The sequence below is a fragment of the Vigna angularis genome, chromosome 1 (assembly GCF_016808095.1).
Source record: "Vigna angularis cultivar LongXiaoDou No.4 chromosome 1, ASM1680809v1, whole genome shotgun sequence".
Classification (NCBI taxonomy): Eukaryota; Viridiplantae; Streptophyta; class Magnoliopsida; order Fabales; family Fabaceae; genus Vigna; species Vigna angularis.
In genome coordinates, this window is record NC_068970.1 from 41,761,975 (window position 1) to 41,789,972 (window position 27,998).

General features: G+C 34.6%; 2 protein-coding genes and 1 long non-coding RNA gene across 8 annotated transcripts; all 3 read left to right on the top strand.

Annotated features, from left to right (window-relative positions):
• Nucleotides 1–1,499: 1,499 nt before the first annotated feature.
• On the top strand, nucleotides 1,500–17,894 carry LOC108334033 (putative hydrolase C777.06c). 4 transcript variants are annotated; one of them, XM_052869848.1, is made up of 9 exons: nucleotides 1,500–1,791; nucleotides 2,047–2,185; nucleotides 2,373–2,500; nucleotides 5,738–5,885; nucleotides 5,975–6,080; nucleotides 16,310–16,345; nucleotides 16,511–16,604; nucleotides 17,354–17,463; nucleotides 17,649–17,894. In XM_052869848.1, the coding sequence occupies exons 1-7, from the start codon at nucleotides 1,637–1,639 to the stop codon at nucleotides 16,588–16,590; spliced, it is 792 nt and encodes a 263-aa protein (XP_052725808.1). In that variant the 5' UTR covers nucleotides 1,500–1,636; the 3' UTR covers nucleotides 16,591–16,604; nucleotides 17,354–17,463; nucleotides 17,649–17,894. The 4 variants fall into 4 exon arrangements, with proteins under 4 accessions (XP_052725808.1, XP_017425113.1, XP_017425112.1 ...); XM_017569624.2 differs by lacking the exon at nucleotides 16,511–16,604 and adding an exon at nucleotides 6,820–6,878 and having other exon boundaries at nucleotides 1,503–1,791; XM_017569623.2 differs by lacking the exon at nucleotides 16,511–16,604 and having other exon boundaries at nucleotides 1,503–1,791.
• Nucleotides 17,895–19,245: 1,351 nt separating this feature from the next.
• Nucleotides 19,246–21,783, top strand: LOC128194285 (uncharacterized). Its single transcript, XR_008245650.1, has 3 exons — nucleotides 19,246–19,566; nucleotides 19,668–19,762; nucleotides 21,533–21,783. It is a non-coding gene; the product is annotated as an uncharacterized LOC128194285 (long non-coding RNA).
• Nucleotides 21,784–24,579: 2,796 nt separating this feature from the next.
• LOC108333474 (uncharacterized) lies at nucleotides 24,580–27,874 on the top strand. Of its 3 annotated transcripts, none has more exons than XM_052872306.1 (3): nucleotides 24,580–24,945; nucleotides 25,433–25,516; nucleotides 26,850–27,874. In XM_052872306.1, exons 1-3 carry the CDS (start codon nucleotides 24,769–24,771, stop codon nucleotides 27,345–27,347), a joined length of 759 nt encoding a protein of 252 aa, XP_052728266.1. In that variant the 5' UTR covers nucleotides 24,580–24,768; the 3' UTR covers nucleotides 27,348–27,874. The 3 variants fall into 3 exon arrangements, 2 of the variants coding, with proteins under 2 accessions (XP_052728266.1, XP_017424420.1); XM_017568931.2 differs by having other exon boundaries at nucleotides 25,451–25,516; XR_001832559.2 differs by having other exon boundaries at nucleotides 24,877–24,945; nucleotides 25,451–25,516; nucleotides 27,299–27,874.
• The last annotated feature ends 124 nt before the right edge of the window (nucleotides 27,875–27,998 follow it).

Below are 27,998 nucleotides of genomic sequence, written 5' to 3' on the forward strand. Positions count from 1 at the left end.
CTCTTTGGTCTTTGAAGATTTTCTTCAAAATCAATACATAACATACAAAGAAAGCTAAATACTAAACACATCTTCCTTCTTCGGTCATCATTAAAATATCTTCTCTTCATACTTAAAGACTTCACTTCAAGTCTAATATCATTCTTCAAACTATTACTCACAAGATGATTTTTACTTCATTGGAGCAAGTCTCTTTGTGCAATTCAAGACTTTAGTTAATATTGTTGAAGTATTCTAAATTTCAGTTAAACAAAATCATTTTCTCATATAAAAAATAGAAAATAGAATAGAAAAATAGCATGATCAATTAAAGTTAAACCCAAATCTACTTAAAGATAACAGAGAAAATAATATCAACCTAAACAAACCAAATTAAAATCAATATCAATATTTTGATATTTATGAGGATTGAGCAAAGATGTGAACAATTTTTAAAATCCCTCAAATAAACATGATTCCTTCTGTTTTTAAAGGTTCATTTAATTATTGTTACATTACCTTAAATGATCTTTGCCTCTTATTTTCCTTTTTTTGTTTATAATTATGACATGTTTCTTATTTTGTTTCTATTTGAGATAACTTATTTAATTTAGTTACGATTAATAATTTGTTTATGTACATTTACTTTTATGCTGATTGTTATATCAATTTAAATTTATTATTTCAAGTAATATAACTATATCAATTTGTTAAAAGTAAAAATAATTAACTTAGATCTAGTTATTTTAGAACAAATTTTTTCTAATTTATTTATAAAATATTAGTTTTGTATCTTGTGTGGTATGATTGTCCAGTCAACAAAGACCGGACAGTCCATGTCACAGAAGGTCAATGTGAACGTCTCATCCTCTTTTGCATCACCCACCAAATGATTGATCATGATCTCGAGCTTTAATATTAATAATGATCAAGTTTATAGGTAAAGTATGTTTATGAGTTATTGGGTCATAATTAGGTCTATACTAGTTATAAGCCCATATCGAAACTTACATTAGAGATGATGTTAGGAGCTTCAGAGTTAAATGTAACAAAGTGTTTTGATTGTGATAAGAGATCCCATGTCTATTAACAATATTTTTTTGACAACATTTTAATACTGTCTACGTGTCATTCTATGATTGGTCTATGTTGGTGTTTATGATTGTTATTATTGATTGTGGAGTAATATTGGACCAATCACAGAATGACACGTAAACAGTGTTAAATGTTGTCAAAAAAATATTGTCAAAGTATCATTATCCCACGTCTAAAACACTTCTTCTACTTAAATTTTATTTTATAATGGAATTCATTTTTATTTTTTATTTCAAAGTTACTTTATATTTTAATTTTTTTTTTAAAATAAAGTCTTCAAAATGTACTCTAGAAAGTGATTATCTTTTTCTTTTGTTGAAAAGTAAGTCATTATCTCCTCCTAAAATTATCTTAGCAAGTAATAAAGTTCCTAAGTCTCTCTTACTTTATCTCACTTGGTCTACGTACCGAAATCTTTTTCCATTTTGATTTAAAATCTTAGTGGAAAAAGAGAAAGGTTTAGGAAGGTGGAAGAGACTTTCCCTCCTACACTACACACTAGTAAACTTAGCTAGTTTTTCTCCACACGTTTCATTCTTACGTTTGTATTCTATTGTGGCAAATGGCGACGGAAATGGAATCGGCATTGATATTTCTGGGAACGGGAAGTTCGGGATCGGTTCCCTCCATGAGTTGCCTCATTGAACCTTCAGATCCGCCGTGTTCTGTTTGCACTCAATCCCTGTCTCTCCCACCTCAATCCAACCCTAACTACAGGTACCTCACTTCTTCACTCCCAATCTCACACCAACTTTTATGATTACTCTTTTAATCATCTACCATTTTCTTTACACTTCATTCAATCATAGTAAGTTTGTTGACTTTACCGTAAATTCTAAGTTATCTCAACCTTGATTACTGATTGGTAGACCGGGTAGAACTTTTTACTTTAGCAATTCGTAGAAATTAAGCTCAATTCCAGGGACTGAATCGAGCTCTTTCATTGTATGTATTATGGACTTGCCTTTGCAGGTGCAATACCTCTCTGTTAATCAAATATTACTCTCAAACCGATGCCACTCAAAAATATATATTGATTGATGCTGGCAAGACCTTCAGGGAGTCTGTACTTAGGTGGTTTGTTTTCCATCGCATTCCCAGAGTAGATTCTGTCAGTCGCTCAACTTCCCTTCTTTGTTTACTGTGCTTGTTTTTGGTTAAACTTTTTAAATTTTAGATTCAATATGAATCTAACTTTGTATGTGTTCAGTCAGGTGTCTTATTTTGTTCCAGATGGAGCTTTTTTTGGTGATTGTTCCCTACTATAATACATTAGTTAACTCTTGCTTGAATTGCAGATTCTTTTGACTCATGACCATGCTGATGCAATCCTTGGATTGGATGATATTCGTGCTGTGCAGCCATTTAGTCCCACAAATGATATTGATCCCACCCCAGTTTACTTAACTCAACGCTCAATGGAGAGGTAAACTAGAACTTTCTCTTTGATGTATATTAGAATAAAATATAATCACATATAATATATAATCAGTTATATAGTTTCCATATATTATATATATTATATATAATGAGTTATTTCGTTTCTAGATATTATAGATAATCAGTTATTTTGTTTCTTTTTTCTATTCAGTCTATTAGTATGTTTGTTATTATATATAGATTTCACTTTTTCTACCTTTCTTTCAATAATAATATGATATCAATAGTGTTAATTCCGCATTTATTCGCAAATTTTTTTTTCGTTTTTCCCCATGGATACCATGGGTGAATCTAATATTCTTTGCATTCACTCTTCCGATAATCTCGGCTTATGATATAATCTCGAGGGGTCAATGTAATTTTGAGTTTTTTGAATTTTTGTAATTTTTTTTTTGTAGTTAACCATGGGAAAAAAAATTATCCATATAATGAGTTAAAGGCAATATTAGTGGGAGTTAATTACTAATGGATATTAAAGATGAGAAATAAAGATCCATGTCAATCTCATCTTATTATGCGAAGTTAGGATCAATTTGGGAATCTTTGATTCAACTAAAGCCTACCCATACATGTACCTGCAACGACATCCAACCATGGTGTGACTATGATCAAATGGAGTATGTTATGCACTTTCTCGTGGGTCTTAATGAAGCTTATTCTTCGATCAGAGGTCAACTTCTTTCAATGGATCATTTTCCCCCTATCACCAAGACATTTTCTTTTGTTATTCAAGAAGAGAAGCAGAAGGACATTCGTTGTCGGCCAAAAGTGAATCTTCCCATGCTTTCGCAGTCAAGAATTGTTTTGATTTTATGAACAAGAGAGGTAGACCTGTGTGTGCTCACTGAGGAATCACCAGTGATAGCAAAAATCAATGCTATAGGTTGGTTGGTTATCCACCCAACTACAAAAGTTAGCATTGGTTTATCATGCTTCTAGTCAGACGGTCTCTCAGGACACTAGAAAGGAGTTTTCCTGTTTTCAACTTACATCACAACAATATCAACAATTGTTGAATCTCCTCCAGGGTCAAACACCAAATCTCACACAGTTACTCATAGTGGTATGATTATATCTACTCTAGAGGCTAAACCTTTTTCTAGTCGTTGGATTTTTTATGACATTTGTTTAGGTGTTAGTACTTATGTAAATCATTCTGTTATATTTTCAATCTTACACATGTCAGTGACATAACCTTTATGTTCTCCAATCAATTTTTTATTCCTATAGTAGCTATCGGCACTGTTTAACTTTCTCGTACGTTGATGTCTCTTTAAGAGAAAATATACTTTATCTTTGCTTGATGAGATTGGTTTTCTAGGCAGCAAACCAACTACACTACCTGTGGGTCCTAACTTAAAACTTAGTTTCAATAATGGTGACACTGTTGTAGATCCCTCTGTGTATGGAAGATTAATTGGACACTTATGTATTTGACCATCTTCAGACCAAACATTACTTTTGGTAGTTCATAAGCTTAGTCAGGACATGCAAAATCCATTAACCACACATTTAGCTTTAGTCCATCACCTGTTACAGTACTTGAAGTCCACTTTAGGTCAAGGTCTCTTTTTCTTGACTAACAACAAATTTCATGTTTCAGCATATGCTAATGCAGACTGAGGCAGATATTTAGATACTAGAAAATCAACTACTGGATTTTGTGTTTTTTGATAATTCTCTAATTTTCCGCAAGTCAATCAAATAAAGTATACTGTTCAAGTCTTTGGTAGAATCGAAATATTTTGCTTTATTTTCAGTAGCTAGTGAAGTATTTTGGCTACAAAGATTACTCAAATCTGTTACACACCTTGTTTCTAATCCTTCTCACCATGAGAGGTCTAAACATATAGATATTGATTATCAATTCATTCGTAAAGTTGTTCAAAAGCAGCTCTTGACTCTCATTCATGTCAGAAGCTAGCATTAAATAGCCGATATGTTCACGAAAGTCGTTCTTGCTATTGCCTTCTGTTAGGTTTCTGAGTAGGAAACCTAATTAACCACGATCATAGTAGGCAAAAAAGATAATGAAAGAATGAATTTCTCTTATTAATGGTAATAGAATTCTCTAAACAAGGATAGTTGGGAGCATAACCTCCCGCAGGACTATAGCCACCTGTTAACAACCTCAATAATCAAAAGCATAACCCTAACAATAGAGTCTAGCTCTATTTATATTAAATATTTCCCGCCCATCTTATACTTAATATTTCCCTAGAATATAGCTCTATTTACTATAAATATCTTATACTGAATATTTCCCTATAATATAGCTTTATTTACTATAAATATCTTATACTGAATATTTTCCCTATAATATAGCTCTATTTACTATAAATATTTCCCGTCCATCCTAACTGCTATAAGAGTTAGGATAGTAACTCTTCAATCGATCGGCTCCAGTTCTTCACCTCTTTCCACCGTTCTGCTCGAGCCCTCACCGCCTTCAGCCGTTTGGCTCGACCTTTTCCTGCCTTCCACCGTTCGGTGCTCTTCTTCTTCTCCCTCACCACCTTCCACCGTTTGGCTCGACCTTTCCCCGCCTTCCACCGTTCGGTGCCCTTCTTCTTCTCTCGTATACCTTCCAGCCCCTAACATTATCTATTACCTTATATCCTATCACCTTCAATCATTTCATTGCAAGTTTGGAACCATCAACATTTATTCTCCAAATTGAGGGGGATACTAGACTAAAATATAATTAGATATTGTAGTATATATAATCAAATATTTAGTTTTTAGGTATTATAAATATTGTATATAATCAGATATTTAGTTTCTAGATATTATATATAATCCATTATTTTGTTTCCTTTTCTGTTTAGCTTGTTAGTATGTTTGCTATTGTATATAACTATTACTTTTCTGTAAATGATAAATTTGATTCAATGAATTATTTTATACCTTTCTCTTTTTAATAATGTGAGTTGGTCAAATATCCTAGGTTTGTGAGAAAATTGGCTTACTAAAATCCCAAGTGGAAACATTGGTGCCATGAAATTATATTTTGCTTTACTATGAGAAAGTATGAGCTTTAAGGAAGCACTCACATCAGATGAGCTTTTAGTTTTGTTACAGGATATTGATAAACACAGTTTTTGCTTTGAAAATATTTCTGATTGCAGTACAAATCTTATGTCAGCATTATTCCCCTTTCACTTGATTTTATGGATGCATTTTTTTCTAGATAGTTGATTTCTTTTTTGCACATTTGCAACAGAATGGAAACGGTCTTTCCTTATTTGGTTAAGAAAAAACAGAAAGAAGGGCAAGAAATCAGAAGGGTGGCCCAGTTTTGCTGGAACATAGTTGCTGAAGATTGTAACCAACCTTTTTTTGCATCAGGCTTAAAATTGATTCCTTTGCCAGTTAATCACAGCGAACTTTGTCATTGATGATAGGAATGTAATACCACTTTTTCATTACATGAACTTATGAACTACATTTCTGGATTTAGGTAATGCATGGAGAGGATTATATCTGTCTGGGTTTCCTTTTTGGTAATAAAGATAGGGTGGCTTATCTTTCTGATGTTTCACGGATTCCAGCTAGTACAGAGTATGGTGAGTTTTGATGCCATTTCTTCCCCGCTTGGTCATATGTGCTACTTCATTAGTGCTATCTCTCCTAAACATCACTTGGTATATAGGTCATTATATACTATTACATTTTCTCGTCCCACTTTTTCACTAAAAACAAAAATAAAATCATTTCTTCTTTTCTTCCCTTTGACCAAACTTTAAATTTGGATCATTCATGTGCAATAGGATGAGTTATTATCTGTCTGTTAATTAGTTTGAAATGAGAAGCTAAGAACATGTCCAACTGTCCTTTAAAGGCTACTGAGAAATACCTTAATTTGTATTCTTTTATGATGATTATGGCCCTGCTATTCATTGATAAGGAAGCTTCTGCTCTCCATTGGGGAACTTAATGTTCTCTGTATCACCAACTACTTCTACCTTCTATACTCAATGTTCTCCATTAGAGGGAAAGTCTATATTAATGACAAAGTTAAAGAAAATACCAAACAACTAGTGTAAAGAAAGTATTTCAATATGATTTAGATCTCATCAAAGATCAGCTAGAATTAAGCTTCCAGACCTAAAATATTAACCTCGATATCTTTATGATGATATATCATCCAGAAGAAGCAATAAGTTCATGAATTTGTTGTCTTGTCTCTTCATTGGAACAATAGATAGGCAACTGGCACATCTATAAGCTTTTGAAGCATTAATACATCAGTATAAAACTATGTAGATGTATGCTTTCTGACAGCAAAATGTCATTTTTCTACAGTCATTTCAAAAAATGGGGCTGGGCAGTAGGATCTTCTTATTTTGGATTCATTGAAAAAGGTCAGTGCTGGCGTTTTAAATTGTTGATCTCTCAGTCTGTCTGTGTTTGTAGTGTAAACATTGTTCTACAAAGTTTTAGCTGTCTTTTCTCCCAGAATAAACTTTTCCATTGATTTTCTAATATAAGACAAGGAAAACATCTTATTCATTAGTATATAATAACTTGATCTATGAAGAACATTAATATATTACTAAACCCATATTTACTGGACTAAATGCATTGAAATTTTTAGACTTGTCATTTTAATCCTAAGCCCCTAGGCCAGCCCTGGCCTTTTCCAAAGCTAGGCCCTATTTTTTCGACCCACACATTAGGGTGCTTTTCCAAAGCCCTTGACCCCTAGAGCCCCCATGAAGTGGGTTGAGATAGAAGTAGGGCTGGGTTAACTCTCGTGGCCCCAAATGAAAAAAATTCCTTCTCACGGCAGAACTCCACAAGCGGTACTATGTCATCTCTAACACCCATTTTACTTCTGCATATTCTATTCTTGCTTTTGGATCTCATCTATGCAGCTTGTCATTTTTCTTTATTTTATTTTTTTATTTTTCTTTATTTTATTTTGTTGTGTCATATGATTTGGGTGAGTTTGTTGAAGTTTATTTTTAATCAGATTTTTGTCTTTTTATCTGTTTCTCTGAATTGCTTATTTTAAAAGCAAATAATTTTCTACTTTTCTAAATAAATACATAATTGCTTGTTTAAGAAATGCTTAACATAAGTTTGTATTTACTTCTTTTGATTAACAAAAGAAATAAGATATCTGCTAAGTGGATTTGAAATTTTAAAGTAGCTGAATTCATGCTTATAGCTGTTTGTTTACTAATTGCATGGCTCTATATTACTATTATTATAGACGAAATTTCCTCAGTCTTTTACATTGTGAGTGCAATTGCCACTGAAACTGTGGTTTTTACCATTGTTTAAAACCATGAGAAATTGTATTGATCCTGTTTTGACCTACTGTACTTGATTTGTTCCAATTTCTGGTTAACTGTGAGATATGTATCAAACTTCTATCTGTATTTGGTTTAAATGGATTTAGGCTTGTTTCATGAAGCTCTATCAAATCATATTGTATTGTGTGGAATTTAGGCAATTTCTTAACACCAATTATAACAACTTGCTGCCACATTTTTGCCTTTTAATGTTGATCTAGTTAGGTTTTTAACAGAGACGCATTAATATTATATTTCACCATCCCAAGCTTTTTGGTCATTACCAGGTCCTATATATTATTCTATAAATTCTTTAAAATGTCCTACAGTACCACCTTTCCACTTCCACATAGCCAGTTTAATATTTTTAACTGTTAAAAAACAGTATGATTTAGTGTTTTAAAAAGTAAATAGAAAATAAAATGATTTTTTGGTGAGGTAAACCAATATGTAATGTGTAGTAGATCAGCACAACACAAGTGATCAAGAGTTAAAATTTTGGTTGGGTGAGATAAGTGTAGAAAGGATAAGAAGAGAGGGATATGTGTTGGTAAATTGGGGGTCTGAAACTGAATAAACATGATAGAGTCATGTTTATGTACATAAAATTTGGTAAAAAGGAAAGCACATAGCTAGCCCTAACCCATAGGGCTTTTGGGGTATATAACCTTATGGGCTTTTTTAATATAGGATGTTTTCGGCTCTGTAGGCATTTTTAGCCCCAACCCATGTGGGTTAGTGTCAAATCCTATCAAATGGGCTAAGTTGACAGGTCTAGAAATTTGTGATCACTTCAGGATTTCGTAATTTTAAAATAAAACCCTGTTTCTATCTATTGTTAATTTTTTATTTCAGTAACAAAATCTATTGGATGTAATAATGAAAATTTTGGGAAAAGTGTGTTTTAGTCCTCGTACCTTTGGACGAACTTGATTTTGATCCTTATCATCGCTGTAATTACCTTTAGATTCATGGAGGGAAAATGCTTTAAGAGAGAAATGCAAAGAAATAGACCTGTTGTTTAAAGCACATGAATACCGAAGTGTTAAAACTGGAATGGGAGTTGCTAAGAGAGAAGGAAGAACTAATGGAAGAATGAATTGTATTATTCAAGAATGAAATATAAGCACCAAGGACTTGGGAAGCCACCCTTATAAGCTAGATAATATAGGATTAGAATCATACACTTAAATATTCTCTCAAATATCTTATATTGATCTATACGAGACTTAGGCATCAAATAGTACCTAAATTCCTATCATGTTATCATCTTGTGAGCCAGTATTTTGGTGGTTTTTAGTTTACAACACTTTGGTTTTTGGTTTACAACACTTTGTTCAACTTTCTTGTTGGTCAAAACCCTCTACCAGCCCATTGGTAATCCTTTTAAAGACACGGACTACAACACTGCACAAGTCCAATGACTGAATGCTCCTCATGCAAGTGTAACCTCCTACTTCAATTATCCTTTACTAGCCACTACAACCAGAATTATCATCTGTTAGAAACCAGAATTTGGAAATAAAGGGAATGAAATACGAAAAAATGAAGTGATGCAAATTCAATATTATTATCAACCAGAAAACTCAGAAAGTTCTAGACCCTCTGCCCAGAGCAAGCTCCTGAGAAGAATCGTAATCTTCTTCTCCCAATCCCACCGAAAAACCAAAAAACCTCCCCCTCTCACAGCCTACACCTCATAATATATAACAAACCATTTTCTCTCTCTTCTAACTAACACAATTCCCTCACAAAGCCACGTCACCTTTTTCTCTTCTCTTATAAACTCTGCCCCACCTATTTTTATTATCTCTTGGGTACGTATCAATGTCTTCTTCATGAACTAAAGCCTTGTCCTCAAGGCTAAACTTTGGAAACTGACTTCGAATATTTATTTCATCTTCCCAAGTGACTTCATCTACATTCTGCTCTCTCCATTGAACCAGTACCTGCTTCTTAGTTTCTCCTCTTTTGGTGTAGTTCCTAGTGGCTAAGATGGCCATGGAAACTAATATTTCAGCTCTGTCATCATCTAACCCTGTAGGGAGAGCATCCTCAACCTTATACTTGCCCACCACTTTCTTCAGTAAAGATACATGAAAAACAGGATGAATCTTTGAAGTAGGTGGTAATTTTAGACGATATGCCACCTCTCCTACTTTCTCCTCTACTTCAAATGGTCCATAGTATTTAGCACTTAATTTATGATTAATTCTGCTCATGACCGACTGCTGCCTATTCTGTTTCAACTTCAAAAACACAAGATCTCCCACCGAAAAATGTCTTTCCCTTCGATGCTTATTAGCTTGAATCATCATTCTGTCTTGGGCACGTAATAAATGAGACTTCAACTGTCTCAGTGCTTCATCCCTCTCTAGAAGATCCTTTTGAACAGCTGCTACCCTCACCTCTCCTTGAACCACCTGTACAATCTTAGGAGGAATTCTTCCGTACACCGCTTTAAAAGGAGTGAGTTTTGTGGAACTGTGATAAGTGGTATTAAACCACAACTTTGCCCACGACATCCAAATCACCCACGTCTTGGGTTGATCAGTAATAAAACATCTGAGGTAAGTCTCCAGACATCGATTAGTTACCTCAGTCTGTCCATCCGATTGCGGATGATACGCCGTGCTCATTTTCAGCTTTGTTCCTTGCATCTTAAAGAGCTCTCTCCAAAACAAGCTCATGAATATCGGATCCCTATCACTCACCACCGATTTCGGTATTGCATGCAGCCTTACTATTTCTTTTACAAAAATCTCAGCCAAGGACTTTCCCGTATAAGGATGTTTAAGGGGAACAAAATGGCAGTATTTTGTTAAACGATCCACCACTACCAAAACTGCTTCAAAGCCTTTAGACCGGGGCAATCCAGTAATGAAATCCATACTAATATCCTCCCAAACTCTTTCCGGAATTTGTAAAGGCTGTAATAAACCATTAGGGGCTGCTGTTATATATTTCTACCTCTGACATGTATCACAGGCTTGGACATATTGTTGGACATCTTTCTTCATTCCTTTCCAGTACACATTGGCTGCAATCCTTCTGTAGGTTCGATAAAACTCTGAGTGACCCCCTTGCGGAGTAGAGTGAGCTTCTTCTAATAACCTATTGACCCACACAGATTTCTCCAGTATCACTAAGCGATCTTGATAATATAAAACGCTGAAGAGAAAGACAGATTGGATTGTACGAACATCTGTGCCAAGCTTAGGTAAGCCGTCCAGAAAAGAGACAAAGAAAGACCTCTCCAAAGCCGGTGCTTAGGCAGACCCAGGTAAGAGCAGCCTTTCTCTTATATAGGAAAGCACTACTGCGGGGGATATCATTATTGCCGAACCAAACACTTATATTGCATTTGCTGGTAAAAGAGTAATTGAACAAACATTGAATAAGACAGTGCCCGAAGATTCACAAGTAGCTGAATATTTATTCCATAAGGGTTTAATTGATTCAATCGTACCGCGTAATCTTTTAAAGGGATATCCTTTGCTGCATTAATTGCTTAAGACTCTTCTGGTCTGAAAAAACAGTAAATTTACGACCCAAAAGATAAGGCCTCCAGTGTTGGATAGCCAATGCCACTGCCATCAACTCTCTTTCGTAGGCTGACTTCGTCAAATTGCGTGAACTCAAGGCCTTGCTATAGTACGCCACAGGTCTTTTTCCTTGCATTAGGATTGCTCCAATCCCTGTCCCAGAGGCATCACATTCCAGGACAAACTCTTCTTCAAAATTTGGGAGCCTCAACACTGGTGCTGATGCGACCCTTTGTTTGAGCTCATCAAATGCTTCTTGAGCTCGTTCATTCCACTCAAATCCATCCTTTCTAGTAAGCTCTGTTAGTGGTTTAGCTATCTTACCATAATCTTTTATGAACTTACGATAATAGCCTGTAAGACCCAAAAATCCACGAACTCCCTTTACGTTCTTGGGAATTGGCCACTCTAACACACTATTAACCTTCGCTGGGTCCACCGCAACTCCATGTATGGAAATAATATGTCCCAGATACTCCACCTTCTCATGGCCAAACAAACATTTTTCCTTGTTCGCAAATAATTGGTGATCTCTCAACACTTCTAACACCTTTTTAAGCAATTGCATATGCTCTTCCCAACTGTTGTTGTACATGAGTATATCATCAAAAAACACCAATACCCCTCGTCTCAACAGCGTCCGAAAAACTTCATTCATGAGAGCTTGGAATGTCGATAGGGCGTTCATAAGTCCAAAGGGCATCACGAGGTACTCATAGTGACCCTCATGGGTTCGGAATGCTGTCTTTGAAATGTCTTCCTCCCTCATTCTGACTTGATGATATCCTGAACGAAGGTCCAATTTAGAGAAATATTTGGCTCCATGCAACTCATCCAATAACTCCTCAATAACTGGTATTGGAAATTTATGTGGAATAGTGACCTTGTTCAAAGCTCTATAATCAACACACATGCGCCATTTGTTGTTTTTCTTCTTCACCAAAATGACTGGGCTCGAGTAAGCACTCTGGCTATGCCTGATATGACCCACTTCCATCAACTCTTGCACTTGTCTCTCAATTTCATTCTTCTGATGATACGCATATCTGTAAGGCCTCACATTAATAGGTTCTTGTCCTGGTTTGAGATGAATTTTGTGTTCCTTTACACGTCTAGGAGGTAGCCCCTTAGGTTCTTCAAACACATCTTTGAAATACTGCAGCAAGTGATTTAAGACGCTTCGTTGCTCTAGACCCAACTCTGTAACTTCCATCTTCTCTTTTTCCTCCAACACCATTAACAATGAATCCCCATGAGGGGCCCCTCTTAGCAGTTTCTCTCCTTGCTGAGTCTGGATCTTCATTTGCTGTTTTTTCCAATCCACAGTGGTCTCTCCCAACGTCGTTAACCACGACATCCCCAATATCACGTCCATGTCCTCCAAATCAAAGAGAAAAGCATCAATTTCAAACTCACCATCATCAATCCTTACTTTGATACCTCGACAAATTCCTTGAGTCTCGGATTTGTGCCCATCTCCCATCAGAATCTTCATTTCAAGGTTGTCAAACTCGAGAGTTTACGTAAACTCGTGAGAGTCTAATAAACTCTACTCGTAAGCTCGACTCGTAAACTCGTAAGAGTTTACTTTGCATGAAAAAAAATATAAATAAAATTGTAATTCAAATAAAATAATAAAATTATATAAATTCAATAAGCTTCTTTGCTACAAACATAAAAATAAATAAAATGCCCAGGAGCTTAAAATATTGTGGCAGCAAAGTTTTTTCAACCGTGCAGTGTATTTTAATTTTTAAAAATAAAATGAATGCTGCAATGACATAAGATTATTAAAATATATGCTACTGTAAAACATAAATTATTAAAATATATGCTGCAGGTAAAGTTTACTCGTTAAAGTACTTGCTCTTAAAACATAAAACCAAGTTAACCATTGAGGGTTTACACGCAACCCGCAAGTTCAAAGACGATACAGCAAGGTTGACGGCGAGGTCGACAGCAAAGTCGACAGCGAGATCAACGGTGAGGTCGATGGCGAGATCGACGGCAAGATCGATAGACGACGCGAATTGCGGGAACGAAGGCGAGATCGAACGACAAGAACGAAGGCGGTGCAACGGACGACGAGTTCGAACGCCGAGATGGACGACGCAACGGAGGGCGAGCCTGATGAACGAGGGCGCGACGGAGGGTGTGATCGAACACGAGAGCTTGAGAACGAAGATGAACAGTGAGCAAAGATGAATAGTGAAAACGAAGATCCCAAACTCGCAAAATCGGAACCAGACTCGCGATTTCAGGTGAGTTTAGCGAGTCTACCACCGATTCCACCGATTCTACACCAAAAGCGAGTTTGCTTACGAGTTAACTCGAAAGCACCATGTGAACTCGTAAACTCGACCGAGTTAACGAGTTAACTCGCAAACTCGACCGAGTTAACGAGTTAACTCGCGAGTTCGATAACCTTGCTTCATTTGCTTGGTTCTTTCCCACTGCCAACCCAAAGCTTCCACAAGTTTTCGTGAAATAAAATTGTGCGTGGCTCCGCTGTCGACCAAGAACAACATCGGAATCTCCCCAATCAGACCCCGTAACTTCATAGTCCTCGGTTGATCATTTCGGTCTCTCGTGAGAGAGTAAAGATTTAACGTTGTACATTCTGCCACCACCTCATTTTCGTCATCCCTCTCCTCATTTTCCTCTTCATCTCCTTCGCATTCAACTTGGATTTCCTCATTCACCATGACCACCCTTAGCTGCTTAATAGGACATTGATGAAGGGGACTGTACACCCCACCGCATTTGAAAGATGATTTGCTCCTCTATCACGTGACCCCCCTTTATTCTTTGCACCCAATCCTTCTGAACACTTGGGCCAAGCCCATTTCCTCCCCAACTTCCCCCATTCTGTTTTGGACCAGTTTTTCCCACCACAGTTGAAATGGGTCGGTGCCCTACTTGATACCTATCCCCTCGAGACTCTCCCCTTCCCTGCCATATTTTATTTCTCCCTGATATCTCCACATCGATGGTGTGAGCTACATTCATCATGCAGCCCCTGGACAAAGGATGTGCCACGTGCAAGCTTCGTATTCTCGCACGTATTTCGTACTTCAGCCCTTGTGTAAAATAAGAAAAGTACTGTTCATCGAGCATTCGAGCAATAAGACACTCAAAACTTGTAATATAATCTTCGATACTTCCTATTTGTTTTATGGCAGCCAATTGATCATAAATACTCCCTTCTCCCCGGCCTCCATATCGCTCCAGCATCTCTCGTTTCAAATCTTCCCAAGTTAACTCATCATATTCATTTAATAAAGCATGGAAATAATGAATTGTGCTCCCTTCCATACACAGTTGTGCGAGATTCACCTGGACTGCCTCTCGTGTCTCTTGTACGTTAAAATAAACTTCAGTTCTTGCTATCCACCCCGCTGGGTCTTCTCCATAGAACGGTGGTAATTCTATCTTCTTCATCGATTGCCAAAATTCGGCTAAATCGTCCCCCTCGAGTTGTCTCATACTTTTCGTTCTCTGCGTATTCACCGATCCTGACCCCAACTCTTCGTTCTCCCCCTCATTCATATTAGTGAACTTCGAAATTAAGTGAAGGAGCTTTGATTGATTCTCAGCGGCTTCTCGGCGTAAGGTTACGATCTGTTCTGCTGAATCCTTACGCAGCTTCTCCAAGTTGGTTTGACTTTGCAACAATTGCGCCACAAGCTCCTCAACCACCGGTTTGAGTTTATCGACCTCACCCACAACAAGATCTGCCTCATTCTCCTCACCCGCTGGCTCTCCTTGGACATTGTTCTTTCTTGGTGGCATGATTTTTGATCGGGAAATATTGAATCCGGCAGGTCGGACCAATTTGTTAGAAACCAGAATTTGGAAATAAAGGGAATGAAATACGAAAAAATGAAGTGATGCAAATTCAATATTATTATCAACCAGAAAACTCAAGAAAGTTCTAGACCCTCTGCCCAGAGCAAGCTCCTGAGAAGAATCGTAATCTTCTTCTCCCAATCCCACCGATAAACCAAAAAACCTCCCCCTCTCACAGCCTACACCTCATAATATATAACAAACCATTTTCTCTCTCTTCTAACTAACACAATTCCCTCACAAAGCCACGTCACCCTTTTCTCTCCTCTTATAAACTCTGCCCCACCTATTTTTATTATCTCTTGGGTACGTATCATCATCACCTGTCTAAATGCAATGTTGGCTTTTTAAGGCTTTTTCCTCCTAGAATATACTCTTCATATAGTGGTCCAAATTGGGCCTGGAACAAGCAACTGATTCCTCGCATCAGATTCTATGGGTCGACCAACTTTCTATTTCCTTTTTGATAAATAATGTCAGGATTTCCTTTTCTGTAATTTTCTCAACAATGCTCATCTGGTTGACTTCATTAGGACTTGTTTTTTGTGGTTTGTTAATAACTGGATTTTAAGCATAATTCAACCTCATAAAATCGGCCTATAAGATGAGGTTTGCACCCACTGATATATTTTGAATTGACCTTATCTCTAGTCGATATGAGACTTTCAACACACCTCCTCATGCTGAGGTATAAACATCTCAAACGTGGGACTTGACATTAATGGGTGGTTTGATAGTGGGTGAAATAATATGTTCAACAAACAACAAATCTTGCTAGGATAGATTCTAAGAATGACTCTGATACCATGTTAAGAAGTGGACTCTAAGCCTAACTCAACCCTACAAAATCGGCTTGTAAGGTGAGGTTTGCACCCATTTATATACTCTAAATTGGTCTTATCTCTAATGATAAGAGACTTCCAACATGGTTGATATTTTAATTTTCGCGAGTCGGCATGATTGTGTTTCTTCACCTTATATGATGGATTGTACTATCTTTCCTTTTCTGATGCAAATTTTTCAATTTCATTTTTCACTTATTTATTTATTCTCTCAAAGATAGTGGTTTCCTTCTTTGATATTTCCTCTTTGTTTCCACAGACCGGATCACACAATGTTCACTTTTGCCTTCCACAGGTAATTTTGGCTTTTTAAAAGAAAATTATGTTTAGACTTATTATTGAGAAGTCTCACATCATCTGTCTCAATTTTGGAGGATCGCTGATATATTTGATGGACACCTTTACTAATTGTCAATTGCTTTTAAGATGAAATCTAACATGGTATAAAATTGCTTGTCAGTTTTGATAGGCTCTCCAGTTTTGGCAGACATATGTGGTGTTGAAAGTCTTATATTGCCTACCTCAATTCTTGGAGTGTAGCTCATATTTGTTGGGTAATTTCACTTAATCCCAATTAGGATTGTGAAAGAGAGCCAACCCAACTCACATAGATTGAGTCATTACGGATTGAGCTAGAAACGAGTCAACTAAATCTTACTCCCTTTTTGGTGTACTAGATATTGTTACTTGGCTCTACCACATGTTAGTGGATTAAACGGGTTAGTGCATTAAGTGAATTGGTTCATTCGAGCATATTTTGCTCTCCCAAGTTGTTTCATATATTTATTGCAGTGCAATTAAAGCGGTTTGGCTTGACCCAGCTATTTATAGCATTACAATAAGGATGTTCATTCATTTCACTAAACATTAACCATAGTTAGAAAGGAATAATATAAATATAGTAAGTAAAAATCAAAGTGTTAATTTATATAATTGGACAAACAAATAAATTAAGCATATAATTCATTCGAATACTATTGAACTTTTTAATCTTAAAAAGTATAAGGTGTCAACCTACATAATTAAAAGTGGTAAATAATCGTAATGAAAAAATGATGAAAAAAATTATGAAGAGTTGTTGGTGGGTCACATACAATCCACCTCCAACTTGGCTCGAATTCATTTAACCCACATGTGGTGTAGTGAGTTAGGATCAATTTAACTCATAAATTTCCAACTCAATCTAGTTCAAACCTGGGTAACACTCACAGGTTTGAGATCATTTGATAAATGCCAATTAGTTAAGTTGAAATTTGACAATTATGTCCCCAAAGGAGAAATCTTATTGTTTGTAATTTCACAGGCCCTTGAAACTGTGAAGAGGTTGTGTCCGAAGCAAACCTTATTGATTGGAATGACACACGAATTTGATTACTACAAGGACAATGAGTTTTTAATGGAGTGGTCCAAAAGGTAGTATACTTCTTTCCATTTGTCAAAATTGCAAAAGAAACTAATAAAAATGTAATTGTGATATTTTGATTCATAGAACTGATCAACAATACCATGGGAATATTGTCTAACTATTTACCTCCATAGTTTGTACTTGGTGGTGATATTAGCATATTACACTGTTGATTGTTCTATAATTGTGTTAGGGAAGGACTATCGGTACAACTTGCTCATGATGGCTTGAGAGTTCCCATAAACTTATAGTAAGGTAATACTCATGAACTCGAATCTAAGTCTCAAAAAGTAGCATTGATAAATATGTTGTAAATTCAAAGTTTAAAAGTTTGTTACTAGCTATGTAAGCAAGTCTGTCTGCCATTGTTTTCTGTAACACACATTCTGTCAAGTATAATTCCTATTGTAAGTGATGGCGAACATGTTATTAGAGCTTATTCGTGACTCGTGAGTGATTCTTCATTATTTTTCATCATTACATATGTGAGTGTAGTGGCTGAGTGGAGTTCTTGGAGATTAATAATGTGCGTAGAAGAGTCTTGTGAAATCGCAATAGTGTAAAGAAAGTAGTAGAAAGATCAAGGTGCAACATGGCTGGAGCAAGCGATATTGTTCTCCGATACTTACCTGTTTTCGATGGGAAGTTATTTGACTTTTAATTAAGATTGTTTAAAGTGATATATCATTGATAACTTCTATTTTAAACTTTCCTATTCTCTTTAAACAAGCTCACCTTTTTACCATAGTTATAGAAATGTACTATCTCTTTACCATAATGACCGTAGTTTTAGTCATCTAAAGAAAGAAAAATTCTAAATTGACTGTTGTGCTCATCTTCAGTTGAAACGTTAATTTGTTTCTTCCCAATTTTTCTTCAAATTAATTACTTTGTCTGTAGTCATAGTAATACATTTATCGAAAAAGTGAAACTATTTTTGTTCAACTATTTAAAAAAAATGTATTATTTATTATTCTTCTTTATATGCGTGAAAGAATATAAAATTACAGTCATATATATTGGAGGAAGCAAAGAGAAATGTCTCCTCCCCCAAAAGACCTTTTCCTATGGATATTATTTGTATTTCAATGAAAATTGATTCCCGTATTAATGTTTTAAGATTATCTTGTTCCCCTACCATATCAAAGAATGAATTTTTTGTACCCAAAATATTAGAGATTTTTAGTTTTATATAAGAGAATGGATAATAAACTTTTATGGTGGATTTCCTATTTTCCTAATTAATTTTGTTGAAGTTGTATTGAAGAACGTAATATTCGCCTCCAGACTGAAAACTAATTAAGAATAATTAATATATTCTCTGTATCTATATAAAGTGAGGATTTTTCATTTTGGTGTTTACTGTTTTCTAATTTTATCCTTAACATATTTTTTTAAATTAAATTAATTATTTTATTAATTTTATTTTTAAGTGATTGTTTTCTTAAATTTAACTTTTTTTTATTTGACTATTATTTTGAACTTAACTTCCTTTTAATTTTAAAACTACCACCAAATAAATAAAAATTATTTACACTAAATTATAAAATATGTTTTAATTTTATAATTATAATAATAATAATAATAGTTTTTTTTATTATCATAAAAAAATATGAACATACATACTTACATGTTAGTAACTTGTTAATAGAAATGAGATAGTAAATTGTTAATGGAAATGAAACATGAATATTGTAAGACCTTGGAAAATTAAACCAGCCTCCACTTGTTAAATCACAATTTATGCACTGAAAACCTTCTCTGTTTCATTAAAAATCCACTACCTTAACTCTGCAACTTCTGCCAAGTGTCACAAAGGGAATGTTCTGAAATTTGTAGTGGAAGACAAGTGTCCGTGTGTGAGAGAACATCCGTTTGACTTGGGAAGAAAACCAACTTTTCTGAAAAACCTTTTTCCCACACTCTGCATGCATTCTTCTTCTTCCTCAAAACTCAACTTTTTATTTTCTCCACCTTCTCTCTAGAAAGCCTTCAACTTCTCTCTACTGCTACTCACCCATTTCTTCTCCGTTCAACATTCAGAAACCGTAGAACCATTCCTGGTGTCGTAAGCTTCGTTTTGAACCGATCACCTCAACGTTCTGATACTGGTAAGTCTCTTTTCTTCGTCGAACGTTTTCTGTCTCATGCAAAGCCAAATTCTGGTCACATGAAGGGTTAAGTTCTTAGTATTTCTTGATTTTATGGTTAGATCTGGTTGGAAGGAGTAAGTGATCCTTTGAGGGTAGAAGACTGTTAGCGGGCGAACCAAACACCTTGAGTTTAGGACGTTCACTACTGACCCAGGTAAGGGAAGCTTATTAAATTTAATTCGTATGCTTTTGTTTGTGCTGTATGGATGTTTTGAGAGTTGCGTGAAGCATGATCTGTGATATTTGATTTTGATATATGATCATAAGTATGGGTTGATATATGGTGAATATGAAATGTACTATGATATGAGTATTTGAAAATATGAAATGTATATGCTGAGAAATGAGCGAATGTAAGTGAAACTTGAATATAAACTCCCCTATGATAACGTACGTTCGACATTAAACGGTTCTTGACCGTTTGGTGTTCTAGTAAACTTCTTTGAATTGGAATACTTTCATTTGGGAAGAATTCTGGTTGAAGATGAGCTGTGTCGGTCTTCTACTTAGAGCTCATAATGAGCAGTGTCGATCTTACACATAGCAATCGTATTGGGTAGTGCTCGGTCTTACACCAAGCGCTCTTACTCTTTTCTTGAAAATCCCTTGATGGAAACTAGTGTTGGTCTAACTTCAATAGTGTTCTCTACCGTGCTCAGTCGTTTACTAGCATTGGATTCTTGTATGTAAACTTTACCAACTGGTCCTTCCGACAAGTTGGCAAACCTTGATATTCCACGAACCGAACCTCAGATCGTCCATCTGTGTCGACCGACCAGGTTGATCACCCATGATAATATAGATCATTCATCTGTGTCGACCGACCATGTCGAGCACCCATGTTAATACAGGTCGTTCATCTGTGTCGACCGACCATGTTGATCACCCATGATAATATAGATCATTCATCTGTGTCGACCGACCATGTCGAGCACCCATGTTAATACAGGTCGTTAATCTGTGTCGACCGACCATGTTGATCACCCATGATAATACAGATCATTCATCTGTGTCGACCGACCCTGTCGAGCACCCTTGTTAATACAGGTCGTTCATCTGTGTCGACCGACCATATGGATCATCCGTGATAATACAGATCACCCATCTGTGTCGACCGACTATGTCGAGCAACCTTGTGATACAGATCATCCATTTGTGTCGACCGACCATGTTGATCACCCTTCTTAATACAGGTCGTCCATCTGGGTCGACCGACCGTGTTGAGCACCCTTGTCAATACATGTCGTCCATCTATCTGGTAGTCGGTTCTATTCTATTTTGGAACGGGGTAAATTCTTCGGTCTCGTTCCTCACGTTTGTCCTCGTTATAAAGAGGGCTGAACGTTCGTGATTGTATGTACTTGGACTAAAAGACAAAAATGAAAATAAAAGTGAAAGATTATAAATGATGAACATTATATGAGGTGAAACTATGGTTGTGGAATTTGGACGAGCGTTCCGCGGAGGAACGACTCTATGATTTGAATATGAGAAGTGGTATAGTATGACTATGGTAAAGCTGCTGATGGCAGTTCATCCTGATGTTCCGTGAGTGCTCGTCCTCAAGTAGAGGGGGGTAGGTCATGTGTGGGAACGGCAGGAGGTCCTAGTCCTTCTGAGTACTTTGGACTGATAGGGCTAACCTCGGGTGGCAGCTGTTGAGTGTTTATCAATTACTACATCACCCTGGTGCATGAACGCCTGTAGATACATAGATTCATACAGTCCGGACGGTCTGTCTTATGAGAGTTTTAGAATGATTTATATGTATTGAGATATTCTTATAAATGTTGATATGTTGAATTGTATGAATGACTTGTGAATTAAATTCAATAAGCTTACCCTGTGTTCCTTCCTTGTGTTGTCGTTTGTACCTGTACGTCCGTCATGTCTATGCAATGATCATCCGTGTGGATGTGAGCAGACGGAGAGGCGTTGCTTGAAGAAACACTGGAAGAAGAAAATTTGGAAGACGCCAATCTGGTTGAAGTAGAGGTTAAGGCTGAGCCCTAGAGCGCTCGTTATGTGGTAGCCTTTAGTAATTCTGTTTAGCTTTTGAACGTTCAGTTGATGTTTGTAAAACCGTTAGTCTTAGAACTTTGGAATACTGCTGGGCTCTATTTATTTTTGTACTTTAAGCCGTTCGGCTTTTTGATCCTCGTATCTTTATGTAAAGACTGCCTATTTTACTGTTAAATGTAATTAATTCTGATTATGGTTATTACTGTATTTTGGGATGTTACAAATATCATAAATTTGATGGAAGAATTTATAATTATTCATTTAAAAAACATGTTATTTAGATAATTTAAAATAGTAGAATAAGTTGAAAAAATAATCTTAATAATAATATTATTTAATGTTTATATAAACATGTGAATCTTGATGGTAGAGGCATTTCAATTTCATTGTCAATCTTTGTAGTGTGAGATCAGAGTAAGGGGACACGTTGATAGTTACTTTCAATTTCACATTTATGAATTTATATATATGTTCACAGTAATAAGTTGAAAGGATTTAGAATTTAGAGTTTGAGTTATATTTATTATTAGAACAAACTAAATCTAATAAGTACAATCTCAATAAAATAAATCTATTGAAGTAAAAATGAATTAAAACAATGAAGAGTGTAAATGTCTAATTTGAGAAGATAATAAATTGATTAGCTTTTATTTTAAAAATCACTTCAAATTCTCTAAGAGAAATATTCCGTGTTCATTAATGAACACAACAGGATTCAAGTTCCATTTTTACTCTTAATGTAATAAGAGATTTTTTTTTTTTATATTTCATTTAAAGCTTTTGATTGTTTGACCAAATTATTTTTGTCATAAAATAGGTTTAATTGTATTTTGGTTTTTCTAGTATGAGAATAAACGTTTCTTGAATGCGTGTTGACTTATATTGAATGGCATCCGTGTGACCTATTTTATTAAGCCTGTCCATGACGTTAACACGTGAGTAATTCCTGAACGTGTAACAACTTTACATTCCTTTGAAAGCTGTTTATGGTCTTCGGATTCTTCCTTTCCATCCACTTTCTCTTGCTTCGTTTTCCTTTCCAATAATTTATATGATTTTTTAATTACTAAACATAGGAAATGTTGAATTATTTTTTAAATTTAAATGTGTCTATTTTCTTTATGAAGTATCAAATTGTTCGAGAATATCCTCTCTTTTTTACCACTAACATTTAATGCAGTTGGTTAACTTGTATGACCAAATAATGTACAAAATGAGCAGAATATCTAAATGAATTATGACTTTTAAATAATAACTTCAATTTAAAAAATAAAAAATAATATTATTTTATCAAAATATGTTCATGAACTATAATTTATATATCAAATCATTAATCTAAAACTTGAAATTAATTTCATTTATGTTATTTTAATTTTAAAAAAAATAATATATAGAGTAAGACCAGAGCGTGTAAATACATATATATTATCACTAAATCTAAAAACTAGAATTAATTTCCTTTTTAAATTACTTCAATTTAAAAAATACATATTTTTCTGATTTTTTTTCTTAAATTTATATATATATATATATATATATATATATATATAAAAGGGTTTGTTAACGCATGTACGCCTGTTTTTCAGTTGGTACATTTTAGTAATGTGTATCGGATTTTAGTAGACAAAAATACCTTTATATATCATGGATTCTAAGTTTTAAGGTTAAGGGTATTTTAATAATTTTCATTCTCAAAACTTAAAAAAAAAAAAACTCAAACCCTTACTCAGTTCTCTCATTCCTCTCAATCCTTTCTCTTTCATCTCTCTCACTCCAACCTTTTCTCTGTCATCCCTACTGTAGTCCCAATTGAAAAAATCGCTTTAAATAATTTGCTTATGTAAAGAGTTGAGTCATTGACATATTCACCTTCAGGCAAAGGTTCATTCAAGATCTCTTCAATTTCACTATCTTCACTAATCTCTCTAATTTCATCATCTGCATAGGTTGAATCATCATCTCTAAAAAAACCCTCCAGGCCAATTACCAATTCTTTCAGATGTCATTATGCTTGTGAAAATTAGATAAAATTATATACGACAAAAATTATAAAATGAAAACTCATTATAAAGTCATTTTTTGTAAGAAATTGTTTAACAACGAGTGTTTCTGATTTTTTTTCCAGGCCAATTACCAATTCCTTTGATGTCATTATGCTTGTGAAAATTAGATAAAATTAGATAAGACAAAAATTATAAAATAAATTGTGAAAATTGGATAAAATTAGATAAGCCAAAAATTATAAGATGAAAACTCATTATAAAATCATTTTTTTTGTAAGATTGTTTAACGGCAAGTGTTTCTGATTTTTTCAATTGAGAGTAGGGATGACAGAGAAAAGATTGAAGTGAGAAAGATGAAAGAGAAATGGTTGAGAGGAATGAGAGAGGTGAGTAAGGGTTTGAGAGGTTTCTTTTTTTTTTTTAGTTTTGATAATGAAAATTATTAAAATACCCCCTTAACCTTAAAACTTAGAATACATATACCAACTGAAAAACAGAGATATATATATATATATATATATATATATATATATATATATATATATATATATATATATTACTAAAGAATAAAAATAGAAACCTAAATGTTTATTCAAAAAGGTGTTACTCATTTCAATTATTTTTCTAGGTCAAGATAGAATTCATTTTATTTGAAGTGAGGTACACTAACCAAATAATACTGGTTAATAAATTGGAAAAAAAATTGTAGATATCACATATATCTTTTACAAGAGATAATTCCATTTAATTTGAATAACATTATTATAGATAACAAAACTTTTCTTAAATATTTAACGTGATTAAAGTTAGAGGTTAAAAGCTGTGTTTTGGTACAAAAATGCAAGAATATGAATGAGTCAAACATTTGTGAAAGTAAAATTCCAAGTTCCAAGTCACATTTATTTAAATATATTCGGTCGTTTCTGGCAAAGCAAAAGGAAATTGCCAGGTGAAGTGCTTCTCCAAAATTCAAAATTTGGAACAATTCTCGGAAGCAACCTTGGTATTTGCGAAATTCTGAGCATGCGTGTGTTGCGCTTCACGACTCATGTTTGACAAAATGTCAGACAGAAAAATAGTATTTATAACCTTTCTTTCCAAGGAAACATAGACAGTGTGTTTGTAGTGCAGAAGGATGAAGACTTGCTCTATGGATTTTAACAACAAAGATTTGGACATAAGTTTCTATGTTTTCAAGCCAACTGTGGAAATCGTTGACCATCTTGTTCATCGACTCCAACACTTTTCCTTACTCACTCAGAATCTTGGTTGTGTGCAAAGCTCCATATTTAGGAGCATACATGGAAATATGGTAAGTTCTTCTTTCCCTTCTCTAATTTTAAATTTTCTCAATTCAGTTTCAGTTATCTATCAATTCTCTATTGTGTCCTTTCTTTATCCTTTCTGAATTCTATATATACACTCCAAGTTGTCTTGATTAACCTATGGAAAAAAAGCTGGTACAGATATGCGCGTAGTAGTATTATAATTAGATATATAGATTGAAATCTTATGCTAAAGTATTTTATCATGTGAGATTCGTGAGGAATCCTAAAGTTAGAAGCACAACACTCTAAATCCTGATGTTGTTTAGCAGAAAGTTTTTCTTGGAACCAAGACGAGTAGATCTTTTCAGATTAGGATTATTTATTTCAGTTGCAATAATAAAAAACTACTGTCATTTTTTTAGTGAATGTGTCACTGTAAATTACTGTATTACGTGTTGGTGCTAGTTCTTGTCCCCCACTAAGCATATCATCCTTCACTGTTTCTTTTCTTTTTCTACACCGTGTTAAAAGGTCATGTCCTGTAATCAGATCATATGGTATGGAGCATGGAAGAAACGGTCCAGTGATGAAAAAGACAAGCTGAATGAAAATCTTGTAAGTTTGATCCCTATCTGTTGGACTGATTTCATTGTTTACTTTTTTTGGAATACTGAAATAGACGTTAAAGTGCTTCAAATAGGACAGAGACATAATAAGTGTTGTTAATATTATTCAATCATGTGTAGAGTTTCACTTTCAACATACCATGTGTGATGAAAATCCAAATTTAATTCGAGGAACACACTTATTATGTGCTGCTATATGTAAGCTTTGTTCTATAGTAATCTATATTGAAGCTAGAAAATTATGTTGCTGAACAAAAGAGTAATTATATATCTGAACCAAAATTAAGTGTGTATATGTTTATAAAAGAAAGAATTATTGAAACAAACCTTGGTCACCAAGTAATCTAAAAAGCTGTCTGATCATAATGCACTGTTGCAGAAACAGTACTTGCAGCTCCTCACCTATGACACAAACAGCAACATCTAGAGATTGTGGTTGATAGTAATGGAAAATGTGTATATTAGTGGATGAATATACTATAAACTTTGTATTTGACAAATTCTTTTCAACACTATTTTGAGATGAAAATTCATATTATACCATTTGGTTAGGATGAGTACACTCTCTTCACATGAGGAACAATTCTGGAATAAAAGTTAGATAAAAAAATTATATGTTTATAATCATCAAACTTCCAATGTTCATTTAGATATATGTTTTCAAAGACCTAAACTAATATTATTTTTTGGACAAAAGAGGTCTAGGTATCTCACATATCTTGATCTTGTTTAAAAAAGCTCTCTTTAAGTACTTCCAGGGAAGAAAATAATAAAAAATAAAATATATTTTTTTCATAATTTAAAATTACCTTCTAAAGTTAAAAATAAAAGTTCAAAAAATCATATAAGAACTGTAAAAAATTAGTTTATAAATAAGTGAAGTAGTGTTGGTGAAAAAGTTTTCGGAACAGCTTTTTCTACTTGATGTCATGCATTAGAGGCATGATGGAAAATTAATGTTATGGAATGGTTTTCTACTTTCTTTGCACGACAGTATCTAACACTAATTATGTAGCTGTAGTGAGTCAATGTTTCATTTTTGCAACAAGCATTCCACCATTCAAAATTCATGTGGGATTAATTATTTTACACAGAAAGTGAAGATGTATTATAATACTTGAGTTAGACCATAAAAGTATTTATTTGTAATCTGATTGACAGCACACATGTTTTACAATTTAGATTTGAACTTTGTACATGGTGCACAATTTGTGTCTCAATTATATACATTGTTTTGACCCTATTACTAGTTAATAAGAGATCTGTGATAAAATGTTCTCAAATTCTGCTTCTCTTTTTTCTTTTTGCAATTCCCTATGCAGCAATCAATGCTAGCCAATAATGTAACAGGAATGGCAGTGTTAGTTGAACATAATTTCCTTGATGCATATGCTGGAGAATCAAGAGATGGTTCTTTAACTGTAAAGTTCAGCACTGGTGACATAATCTCCATGGACTCAGTAGTGACAACTACTAGGGACCTTAATGACCTTTCCTATGCAGCACTAGCAATTTTTAGGTCTCGTTTTCCCAAAATAGATGGCATAATTTCTGGCCTTTGCATGAAAGGCCAAAGCTTACCATGTGTGGTATGCATTCATGTGTGGCAGTCCCTACAATTTTGTTACTCATGGATTCTCCACCCAGACCATAGAAAGTGGATGATGCCATATCTTGAACGATTCTCTACTAAAATGAAGTATGATATTTTTCGAGTAGTTTATGTTAGTGGTGACAATGTAATGAATCTTCCCTCTGATTTTCCTCATAGGATGTTAGAAGATGAAGAAGAGAACACACGACACCTGATGCAACAATGAGAACAACCTATGTTGCAAGGATTTGTATATTGTTGTATCCTTTTAGGTAAAATGAGTTCAATCATATTGAAAACTTAACTAAACATAACTGTTGAGCTCATGTTTAAATTGATTTTGGAGTTATACGACTTTTGTTTATAAATATTATTATAAAAACAGTTAATAAAACTCAATATAAAATATGTTATGTAACACATCCACCTTTTTCTACTAAGGGTGACCTGAATAGAAGTTTAAGCCCATCCACGTTACTCTGCAGCATTCTTGTCGTGGAAGTTCCAATGATGGAGGTAAATCCTGTCATGATCATGACCATTACCTAAAGAGGAAGAAGCGAAAAACTTCTTCTCAAGAGGGCATTGAGATAGTGGTGATATACTTAAAACATTCAAAGGAAAACAAACATAAATTTTCTCCCATCTTAAATCTCGAGTATACGGGACTGACTAGTTTGTGGATTTAATTGGTATGAATCTGAGTTTACATCAAAGAACATCAATGAAAAGTTTTTTAAATCCTTCAGCATACGTAATGACTTTCTACCGCAAATAAGGTATACAAAAGACCTTCCATCAATGATGATGATTTCACATATGTGTATGAATACTTCTTTCAGGAGTTGCATGGTTTTGTTTCCTTTGTCTAATTTTG